Below are 10,386 nucleotides of genomic sequence, written 5' to 3' on the forward strand. Positions count from 1 at the left end.
ATTACAATTTAAATCCAATTAGATTACATATCGGTCATCCATCAGTTCAATCGGTTAATCTCGGGTTTTAGTGATTTTTTTTTTTAATATGAATATTTTAAAAACTTAAATTGAATTGTTAGATCTCCGGATTAACCGGTATAATCACAATCGGGTTGAATTTAAAAATACTGATTTAAATGCAAAAAATATTTTAAATACATACTTTTTAAAAATTACCAAAATATTTGTTAAGTTATTAGTGATTTTTTTCATCGTAAAATAGTCCGCGCTTCCAAAGCGCGGGTCAAAATCTAGTTTTATTTTAAAAATACATCTGGATCGTGATTCACGACTTTGTATAATAGTATATTTATGTTTTTACCGACCAAAATAATTAAGAAAATATATAAAAGAATAGAGGGTGAGATGTCAAAAACGTTGGAAAATCTTTGGTGTGATATATATAATTGAGGAGGCATAGCTGGTAGTCTTGGTAAGATAAACTCAGATCACACACCCCGTTGATTCACATTAAATTTCTTTCATAACACATACGTTTCTCTCGGATAACACGTCTCTATGGATTTGGAGAAGAAGCTTGTTTCCATAATATGCCTCCGGGTGGAAGCAGTGGTCGAACTTACAGAAGATAGAGAAGGAAAAATTCACCTCATAAAGAAAGTCCATGGTGATCCCAAAGAAAACAAATGCGAAGCCGACATCAAAACGTTCACCAAACTTCTTCAAGCAGAAGGTACCAGTTATGTCTGCTGCGGGAAATGCTATGGTAATGGCCACGAAGAACCTTACAAGAATCCACCAATCAAACACCCTCTTCACCCAAAACACAATCTCATGTTTGCCGGGTGTGACGGTGATGTAAAAGCTAGGAAATGCTTTTGCTGTGAAGATCCTCTCGAGGAGTTGTTTTACTGCTGTCCAAGTTGTGATTTTGCTATAAATCTGGCTTGCGTCGTGAACAAGCAACCGCTCTTTTCCATAGAGCATCCAAAGAGGCATGAGCATACAGTCACCTTGTTTCCTAGACAGGTTACCACAAGTTGTAACGTTTGTGCGTTGGATCATTCAAGGTGTCCGATCTACATATGTCCTTCTTGTGACTTTGTAGTTCATAAAAGGTGTATAGATCTGCCATGGGTCATACGGATATCTCGTCATGAACACCGCATCTTTTTTACGCCTAATTTTGACTTGGGAGATAATGGGGTTTGTAGCATCTGTCGTAAAAAGATTAACAACGACTATGGAGGATATTCTTGTAACAAGGATGGTTGCTCTTATGTTGCTCACTCGAGATGTGCGACGGGAAAAAATGTTTGGGATGGGAAGGAGCTTGAGGGAGAGCCAGAAGAAGAGATAGAAGAAGAACTCGAGCCGTTCATGCGGTTAAGTGATGGAATCATAAGGCACTTTAGTCATGAACTCCATCATCTTAAACTGAATGAGGAGACTGTTGATACAGCTAATTATGACGAATACAAAACGTGTAAAGCGTGCGTCCTGCCTATTTATTACGGTAACTTCTACTCATGTCTAGATTGTGATTTCATCCTCCATGAAACATGCGCAAATCTTTCTCGCAGAGTATATCATGCCATACATCCACATCGACTTACTCTACGAATGGAATCTCCTTATCTATTCTCATGCTCAGCTTGCTCGAAAGTGTGCAGTGGTTTCTATTATGAGTGTAGCCAAGGATGTCATTTCATGTTGCACGTACAGTGTGCTACGATTTATGAGCCATTGATCCATACAAGTCACGTGCATCCTTTGTTCCTAACATCTGAACCTGAAGAGTATAGGAGCTGTTTGATTTGCCATGACTCGGGATTACGTTTTGGTTCTGGTTCTAGTGAGACGTTCAATTGCATTGAATGCGACTTTTCTTTGTGTTTCAAATGTGCTAGTTTACCTCAAAAGGTGAGGTATAAGCATGATGAACACATCCTTACTCTTTTTTATGGAGATCAAGAAGCAAGTCAGACCAATCATAATTGGTGCGAGATATGTGAGAGGAAGATAAAGCTAGGCAAACGGTTTTATGCGTGTGATGAATGTTGTGTTACTCTACATATTAAATGTTTGCTTGGAAAAGACATGCACTCGAGCTTCCGTTCATATTCCTCCGGTCCTGAAAAGATCGATATTCTACCCAATAATCGGATGACTCGACCGATATGCTCCACATGCCACAAACGTTGTCAACAAAAAATGGTCTTCCAACGTTATGGATCCAAGCAATGTTCCTTTACTTGTATGGGAAGATATTCTCCTAGCTAATGTGAATGTATATCATTAGCTAATGGTTGTTTCTCTGTAAGTTATTTTTTGTGTGTATTGTTGCTTGATGCTTATTGAGCTATTGATAAAAGTTATATATGTAATATATTTCCATGTTGGAGATAGATAACCCTTTATCTTGTCAGTTTATTATGTCAAAATAACAATTGGGATAGATCACATGGGGATGAAGAAGATAACACTCAGTGCACGATTTTGCATTGTTTTTAGGCTCCACGCCATCCAATAGCAACACTACAAAACATCCCCCGCTAAAGGGTATGATGGTAGGGTATGATGGTATTTGAGCTACTTATTCATCCTTATTGCATATGTAAATAAAATGGGAATCAGGATCCTCCAGTCTCCACAACATAATCATGTGGCAACTTTCCTTCATTTGACATAGGGACAGCTTCAAGACACGATCACGCTGACTAGCTACAACCTCCTGATCTTGCTACAGAAATTCAAAGGAGTGAAATGGGTTAAGCAAAGAGTGCAGCTTTAATAGAAGAAGCCCAACAGATAATGATTTTTTTTACAGGTGCATATAGATTTAAGACATTCACAATAATAGCATAGCTAGGTCTAAAATTATAGAGACTTTAAACATTTTTAAGAATTTCTGATGCTTACAAAAGAAAGTACAGAAAAATGAAAAAAATGAAGAAAAAATAGAAAAACTGATAAAAAACATTTTTAAGAATTTAAATAAAAAATCATAATTAAGGAATTTAAATCTAAATTTTTTAATTTTTTTGGAAAAAGTGGGAAAACTAATGGTTTTTTGGAAAAGGAACCAAAATTAATATTTCATTCAGTTGTGTCCAGATCCTACCTTGTCTAACGATCAACAATGGTACAACTGTCTCGGAGTTAAAAGCAACACACAAGCTTTCAAACTAAAGGATTTTGGTCAAGTCTAGTATTTCTGTGGATTAAAGATTGGGAGAACACCTCAAGGTATATCAGCCTGCCAATTGCAACACCTATTCATTGATTCAACTTATTAGTGCAGAGAGTGACGTGGTTTCTGATCCAACACTCTAACGAGGTCGCAGTGGTAAAATTTTATCTCACATTCACAAGAACAGACATGTGTTCATAAGTTATGCCAATATATTTCTTAACCTCGCAATCATCATCTAGAAGCAGCTCATCTTATTGTTATATGCTCCCTCTGGATTTACTTTTGTCTGCTTTCCAGTAAAGTTCTTCCACTTATTTTTTAGATTTTAATTTATGTTTTAGTTTTAAAGTAAAATGTATTAATTAAAGCTAGAACATCAATCTCTTATATACAAGGAAAAAACTAAACATGAAATGATGAAATATATGAGGAAATACTTAAAAGGTGTGATAAAGGTATGTCTTTTGGGTTCTGTACATGAGTCTTTGGTTTGGTTTGAGTCATAAACTTTCAATGTTGCAAGAAAAAAACACAAATAATTAAAATTGTGCTAACTCAAATATCTAATAACATGAGAAAAACTGAAATCACATAAACAAATTTATTGGGAATCGGCGGTAAGGAGAAGAAGCCTGAATCCGAACATTCCGTTTCTGAAGAAAGCTACGAAGAGATCTCTTCGTAGAGGCGTTCTGATGATGAACTCGATACAAATTGCTTGGAATTACTGAAGGATCTGAGCTGTCTGAACTTTCCAGTGACAGTGATCTCTCTTCCCTATCTCTTCTCGCTAGCGATAGTATAGCTGTTGCCTGGAGATGGATAAGATCTGAAGAAACACAGACCTGAGGTTCTTGCTTCGGTTGTGGAATTTCAGAGCTGTTTGATTCATAGGAAGGAGGAGGAAGAAGGCGAAGTTCCAAGTCGCAGTTACTTTGCATCTCCATTTTTTCTTTCTTGATTTGTGAGTAAAAAGGCTTGTGAAGTTTTTGATGGTGATGATGACAATGAGCTAGTCGATTGATTTATATATCTATGTGTGTCAGTGTGTACCACGTGTTGTGTATGTGTCGAAGAGAGATAAGGATCATGAAAGGACGAGACAAAAGCTGGAAACAGAACACAGTTTCACATCCTCTGTTTCTCTCTCTCTCTCTCTCTCTCTCTCTCTCTCTCTCTCTCTCTCGCTTTTCCCGCACGTGTATAATGCTTTTTAGGTTTATTTTGTTTTTCATTTGTTTTCTGCGGCTGCAAATTGTCTCTATTTTTTAATTTTTTGTTAAAGGCTGAAGCTAAACACAAATCACAATTAATGCATGTAGACATTTTAGCAACTTTAATTAATAAGTAGCTTTTCAAAATTCCAATACTTCAAATTTTTTTATGTTTAAACTTCAAACTTCAAAATAACATGGCCTTTATAATTTTTTTCATTACAAAATCTAATTTACATAAAAAACACATTCTTATTTTTTTAATACCACAACTTTTTTTCTTTAATTTAAGGAAATACAATAAATATTTTTTTATCAATCTTTATTTATTGCATTTCCTTAAATTAAAGAAAAAAATTGTGGTATTAAAAAAGATAAGATGTGTTTTTTATATAAATTAGATTTTGTTAATGAAAAATTAAGAATGGTGCAGTCGTGCATGATAATTTTTTTATTCATATTGTATTTAAACTTTGTTTAGTTAAACATAGATCTTTTTGTTATAATTTTACCGACTAATTGATATTTAAAAAATAAAATAGATTTTTCAATTAATAAAGTAACACTAAATTTTCTTTGGACCTATGGAAACATAGCAATTATCTATATTGCCATGGGTTAGAGTAGCACTTAGTGGATCTACATCTAACCAGGAGTGGATAATACGTCCAAGTCTACTCGAACTTTATCTCAACGCCCAGGCCTAAATTATTACTGCTGTTTCCATTGATTGCTTGTGTGTGTTTGGATCGAACCAGAAGAGAGATTCTGATATGAATTGATGATCGAAGAACTTGGTCAGCAGAGTCGACACTGCTTGAAGTTAAAAAGACTTAATGGGCTTATTCGTATTGTACTCGAAATATAGTGGGCCTTTGCTAAGTAAGTGTCTCCATTCAAAATAAAACTAAACTAAATTAAAAAAATTTCATGAAACCGAACCAAACCGAAGGGAAAAAAGTATATTGAATCTGAAACGAGCAAACCAATTACAACCAAATCTTACAAAACCGGTGAACCAAACAAATAAGTTCTCTCTCTCTCCCGACATCCCTCTCGGCGTTTCAATCAATCACGAGACCAAAAAACCCTAAAACCCTAGTCTCATTCATCTTTCTCCGCCTCTGAAAAATCCGTTTCAATCCAAAGAGATAAAGACAAGATGAGAGTGAAGAGGCAGAAGAAGAACAGGAGAACCGTGAGGTTCTTCACTGTCTGTTTCGGATTCCGACAGCCCTTCAAAGTCCTCTGCGACGGCACGTTCGTCCACCATCTCGTTTCTCGCGAGATCACTCCCGCCGACACCGTCATCTCCGAGCTACTCGGAGGTCCCGTCAAGCTCTTCACAACCAGGTGTGTCCTCGCGGAGCTGCAGAAACTGGGCAAAGATTTTTCCGAGTCTCTCGAGGCTGCTCAGATGCTTAGCACAGCTACGTAAGTCGTATCATTTAATTTACCTGTCTTTTTTTTAACAGTGTCTGAGATTTACCAAGAGATGTCTCGAACTGGGGTTGTGTGTGAACTTGTTGGTCTTGTAGGATTTGATGTGACAGAACAATTTTGATAATTTTGGATTTGATTCTTGAGGCATGGAACTGATGAGTAATGTGTAACCGATATGATGAGCTAAATAATGTGTATAATTTGTATATTAAGTTAAATTAAGTAGATGGTAAAAATTTACTTTGAAAGTGAGTTTTAAAAAAAAAATATATATGAAACTGATCACTATGATTCATATGATGATTGATGAGCTTTATAATGTGTAGAACTGGTATGATGAGCATTATGTAATTAATGTGCCAGACCTTGATGTTGTATATAATGTATATGAGATTGATTTGGTTTTAATTTGAGTTTTTTATAGATGTGAGCACGATGAGGCAAAACCAGCAGACGAGTGTTTGTCAGAGGTGCTCGGAACCCAAAACACGGAGCATTTCTTTCTCGGTACACAGGACGCTGACTTTAGGAAGAAGCTTCAAAAGGTTTAGTTTTTATGAGAGCTGAGTTTCTGTCAATGTTATTAGGATTTTTTTTTCATTAATGTGATTTGTATTGTTGAATTTTTTTCAGGAGTCTATCGTTCCACTATTGTTTGGTCTGAATAACAGTCTGCAGATCGACCAGCCTTCTGATTTCCAACGCGAGACCGCTAAAGACTCTGAGAGAAAGAGGTTAACTATGACGGATGCGGAGAAGAGGATGCTGGTGAAACAGACTGCGAGAATCTTAGCTTCTAGTAGAGGAGAAGGAGCAGCTGAAGACGAGCAATGGGAGGCGCCTCGTGTGGTCAGTTCAAGAAATGGTCTCGGTGTGAAGGATAGACCCCAGTTCAAGCGAAATAGAGCAAAGGTAATAATAATGTACAACCCACTTTCACAATATTAAGGATTGTTATCACATTATAATCTCAAATGAACTGTCTGAAAAAACTATGTGCAGGGACCAAACCCACTTTCATGCATGAAGAAAAAGAAGGTGAACGATACCAAGAAACCTCAATCGAAACCCAAAGCTGAATCGAAATCTGGTGGACAAGAGGTTAGATTAAGAGATTTTAGCAAGCTTTTTACTTGGTGTCACTAAGGTTGTTCCAATGGTTAAGAATTTTTTTATTTTTTTTTTTGATTTTGCAGGTAAAGAAAGGTGAAAGCGGTGCAGAAAAGAGGACAAGAAAACGGTCCAGAAAAGGAAAAGCTGCTTCGGAGAGAACCTGAGTGAGTGAGTTAAAAACAGTTGTTGTTACGTCACAGAATATCAACATCATGTACGACAATCACTTGGTGCTGTTTTTCTTTTCTTTGTAATTCTTTCATCCACCGCAGTTACTTTTAACCTTTTCTTTGATCGCTATGGTTTTTTTACTGCAAACTTATATCCATATTTCACTCAGTGACAACCAGCCAGAGGCAAAGACACTGATAGTTATAACTTATAATCTATAATCATTCACACGCCAAGATGCTGCCGATACTTGTAAAAGTTTTTATTTAAATAAAACAATAAAGTGGTCCAAGAAAATGGAAGTAATAAGAACCGAAGATAAGTCACTGAGATACTTCTCTTACAAATAATGATGCAAGTAGTAGATGACACATATGTTTCATCCAAGTTATTTAAGGATTTGACTGCCATAATCATCGTTGAACTTGTCGTAGAGATGGGCGTGCAGATGTGCCGATGGTCTAGTGTTACTCAGCGCTCTGTCAATGTCTTCTGGTAAGATAGGTCCCACTTTTGGCAAATCTGCAACCCCAAACAGAAACCAAAAAAAAAAAGAACATGTCAAAGATTCTGTAGTTTTATAGATTATTTTCAAGAGAGTTTTGCTTTTTCTTTTACCATCTTCAGGCACAAGTTCTTCTGTGTCTTCTAATACAGCCAATGTGCGTCTCAATGGTTGCATAGCAGCTTCCTTACAAAGTATCCTAATGTCTGAACCGGAGTATCCCTCTGATTTGTCAACCAGCACATCATGAGGCAGTGGCTCATCACCCGGCTGTGAAGGCAAGAGCATCTCAAACATTCCTCTTCTTGCTTCCGGATCAGGTAAAGGTACAAGAATCTAAACATGTCACTTTGCTTTAAGTCCAAAACAAAGTCCAATAATCATAAAAATAAACAATTTTCATTCAAATAAAGAAACCAAATAAGGATACTCTTTTCTCTAGTCGCCGGAGCATAGCTGCATCTAGTTCCCATGGGAGATTAGTAGCTGCTAAAACAAATACAAGCTCGTTCGTTTTCTGTAACCCATCCATCTGCAAAGTAGTTTGTTACTCATGGGTCTTGCAAGATGATAATCTTTGGTAAAAAAAAAGATCAGATTCTTTTTTACCTGAATGAGCAGCTCAGTTTTGAGACGCCTGCTTGCTTCATGTTCGCTACGTCCTTCACCACCACGTTGGCTTATGATTGCATCTATTTCATCAAGAAATATTGTGGAAGGTGCATGATGCTTAGCTAGATCAAACAGCACTCTTATCAACTTCTCAGAATCACCTGAAGGAAAAAAAAAACATCACAACACAAAAATTAATATAATAAAGAGTGCACCATTTTTGAGTTAAATAAAAAAGGTGTAAGAAGAGAAGATTTTTTAACCTCTCCATTTGCTAACAACAGATGAGGCTGAGATATTGAAAAACGTTGTGTTACACTCTGTAGCAACAGCCTTTGCAAGCATAGTCTGCAACAAGACATAATAAAGATTTGTCGTCATGCATAAGGTTGAATAACACATTCTGAGATAGAATAGTGAGTACCTTTCCGGTACCAGGTGGACCAAAAAGAAGAATCCCTTTCCATGGAGATAGTAGACCATTAAAGTAGCTGAAACCCATAAGTTGATAGATTCAAGAACCAAAATTATATGAGCTGAGAGAGCAAAGAAAGGATCATACGAGGGGTATTTGATAGGCATGACAACAGCTTCTTTGAGCAACTTTTTAGCGTTCTCTAAACCTTTGATGCTTTCCCACTTGACATTTGGATTCCCACGTATGATATCCCTGAAACACCACAAACCCATGTAAACACCCAAGAACATGATGTGAGGAGAAATATTGTATCTAGTCCCCCATAAAGACTTGCCTACTCAAACTCTCCGCGAGAGCACGAGTTTCTGCTGATTCAAAAGGTGGAAACATTGACTTTTTCCTGCAGAAGAAACATTATTAAAAAGACTCTTAGTGCCTATCCAACACTACAAAAGGAAACCGTAGGAGCTTACGGCTTTTCTCGAATCCCATTGGCCAAGCCAGTACTGTTGTTACCCTCCTGCAGCCATCAGAAATGTCAGAAAGTTTGAATCTATCTTAGGACAAAGAACACAACACCCATTACAGAAAAGGCCAAAAAGAGTAACCTGAACTGGTTTGGTGACGACTTGGGAAGGCTCTTCCTTAGTGGTGCTGGATGATCCATCTTCTGGTTGTTCGTTCTGTGGTTCTTCAGGAAGCTTCTTCCTCCACTACTTGGCATCATAAATAACGTTTTAAATTCTTTAATAAATACACAGATCTTTGTTCACTCGCTCACTAAGCTATTGAAGTAAAACCATTGCATCTATAAACTCGAGAGAAACTAAGAGTTGAAACGAAGCAGTGGTCTAAAGCAGAGTTCCTCGGTTTCTCCGGTGATTCAAGAACATTCTTATCTTCTTTATATATATTTCTTTAAAAATAATATAAATTCTAAGCAACAGTGAAGAGTTTGACTTGGATTTGCTACAAATATTCAGGAAACAAAGTGATCTTGTATGGCTGCAGTTGCCTAGAACATGGTTTTTCTAGAAGTAAAGATAAACGAGTTAGGGTGAGAGAGTGAGAAAACAGAGTAAGGGGTTTTACCAGAAAGCCCCAGCGAGAGGGGGAGGGCTCTTCAGTCGCCATCGTTTATGGATCCCAAAGCTACAAAACAGAAGATAAAATATATATGTCTTCTGTGATGGAGGCTGATAGTTGAACAAGAGCTATCACAAAAAGATTGCATACATCGCAAAGATTGCATATACAACAAACCAGCACGTGATGAACAGTTGGACACTTGTGTTATTAAAATATTCCACCAACTCTCCCATTGTTTATAGATTAACTAGGTGTTTTCCTGCACAATGTGTAGGAATATTTTTTATTCAATGTATATTTAGTAATATATGTATATATATAAAAATTACAATTTTGAAATATTCTTTAATTTATATATTTTTGTTAAAATATATTAAATCAAATTTTGTAAATGTAAGAGAAAATTTTGTTAAGTGTATAATTATCAAAACATAAAACTAAATAATTTTCTAAAATTTATGGATATTAAAAAACTAATAGTATTGGATTAGAAAATTACATTTAAAAACTGTATAATTTTGAAAAACTGTTTTAGTACTAATAATTATAAAATAGAATTAAATTTTGAAAATTCCAAAATAATATTATATTTATATTTATAACATTATATTATTTATTGCTA

The 10,386-nt window shown here is 36.1% G+C and overlaps 4 protein-coding genes across 4 annotated transcripts; 2 read left to right on the forward strand and 2 right to left on the reverse strand.

Moving 5' to 3' along the window:
- Positions 1-561: 561 nt before the first annotated feature.
- Positions 562-2,413, forward strand: LOC108845370 (uncharacterized). Its single transcript, XM_018618590.2, has one exon. The coding sequence runs from the start codon at positions 562-564 to the stop codon at positions 2,284-2,286; it is 1,725 nt and encodes a 574-aa protein (XP_018474092.1). The 3' UTR covers positions 2,287-2,413.
- A 1,148-nt stretch (positions 2,414-3,561) lies between these two features.
- On the reverse strand, positions 3,562-4,209 carry LOC130510186 (protein TIFY 5B-like). Its single transcript, XM_057006585.1, has one exon. The coding sequence runs from the start codon at positions 4,144-4,146 to the stop codon at positions 3,787-3,789; it is 360 nt and encodes a 119-aa protein (XP_056862565.1). The 5' UTR covers positions 4,147-4,209; the 3' UTR covers positions 3,562-3,786.
- A 1,246-nt stretch (positions 4,210-5,455) lies between these two features.
- LOC108847779 (uncharacterized) lies at positions 5,456-7,263 on the forward strand. The gene is made up of 5 exons (XM_018621111.2): positions 5,456-5,847; positions 6,281-6,401; positions 6,490-6,768; positions 6,859-6,957; positions 7,053-7,263. The coding sequence occupies exons 1-5, from the start codon at positions 5,576-5,578 to the stop codon at positions 7,131-7,133; spliced, it is 852 nt and encodes a 283-aa protein (XP_018476613.2). The 5' UTR covers positions 5,456-5,575; the 3' UTR covers positions 7,134-7,263.
- Positions 7,264-7,322: 59 nt separating this feature from the next.
- On the reverse strand, positions 7,323-9,918 carry LOC108847776 (uncharacterized). Its single transcript, XM_018621107.2, has 11 exons — positions 9,768-9,918; positions 9,284-9,388; positions 9,149-9,195; positions 9,010-9,075; positions 8,820-8,927; positions 8,682-8,748; positions 8,521-8,605; positions 8,255-8,418; positions 8,076-8,177; positions 7,759-7,981; positions 7,323-7,662 (listed from the first exon to the last, which is right to left on the reverse strand). Exons 1-11 carry the CDS (start codon positions 9,807-9,809, stop codon positions 7,529-7,531), a joined length of 1,143 nt encoding a protein of 380 aa, XP_018476609.2. The 5' UTR covers positions 9,810-9,918; the 3' UTR covers positions 7,323-7,528.
- Between the last annotated feature and the right edge of the window lie 468 nt (positions 9,919-10,386).

Source organism: Raphanus sativus, chromosome 3 (assembly GCF_000801105.2).
Source record: "Raphanus sativus cultivar WK10039 chromosome 3, ASM80110v3, whole genome shotgun sequence".
NCBI lineage: Eukaryota > Viridiplantae > Streptophyta > Magnoliopsida > Brassicales > Brassicaceae > Raphanus > Raphanus sativus.

Excerpts from the sequence above, each read along its gene's own strand:
- LOC108847779 (XM_018621111.2), top strand. The coding sequence starts at position 5,576 with ATGAGAGTGAAGAGGCAGAAGAAGAACAGGAGAACCGTGAGGTTCTTC. Across the intron at positions 6,769-6,858 it reads TCAAGCGAAATAGAGCAAAG|GGACCAAACCCACTTTCATG; the intron begins GTAATAATAATG and ends AACTATGTGCAG. Across the intron at positions 6,958-7,052 it reads CGAAATCTGGTGGACAAGAG|GTAAAGAAAGGTGAAAGCGG; the intron begins GTTAGATTAAGA and ends TTGATTTTGCAG.
- LOC130510186 (XM_057006585.1), bottom strand. The coding sequence starts at position 4,146 with ATGGAGATGCAAAGTAACTGCGACTTGGAACTTCGCCTTCTTCCTCCT.
- LOC108847776 (XM_018621107.2), bottom strand. The coding sequence starts at position 9,809 with ATGGCGACTGAAGAGCCCTCCCCCTCTCGCTGGGGCTTTCTG. Across the intron at positions 8,606-8,681 it reads GTCCACCTGGTACCGGAAAG|ACTATGCTTGCAAAGGCTGT; the intron begins GTACTCACTATT and ends GTCTTGTTGCAG. Across the intron at positions 7,663-7,758 it reads AGAACTTGTGCCTGAAGATG|ATTTGCCAAAAGTGGGACCT; the intron begins GTAAAAGAAAAA and ends TTGGGGTTGCAG.
- LOC108845370 (XM_018618590.2), top strand. The coding sequence starts at position 562 with ATGGATTTGGAGAAGAAGCTTGTTTCCATAATATGCCTCCGGGTGGAA.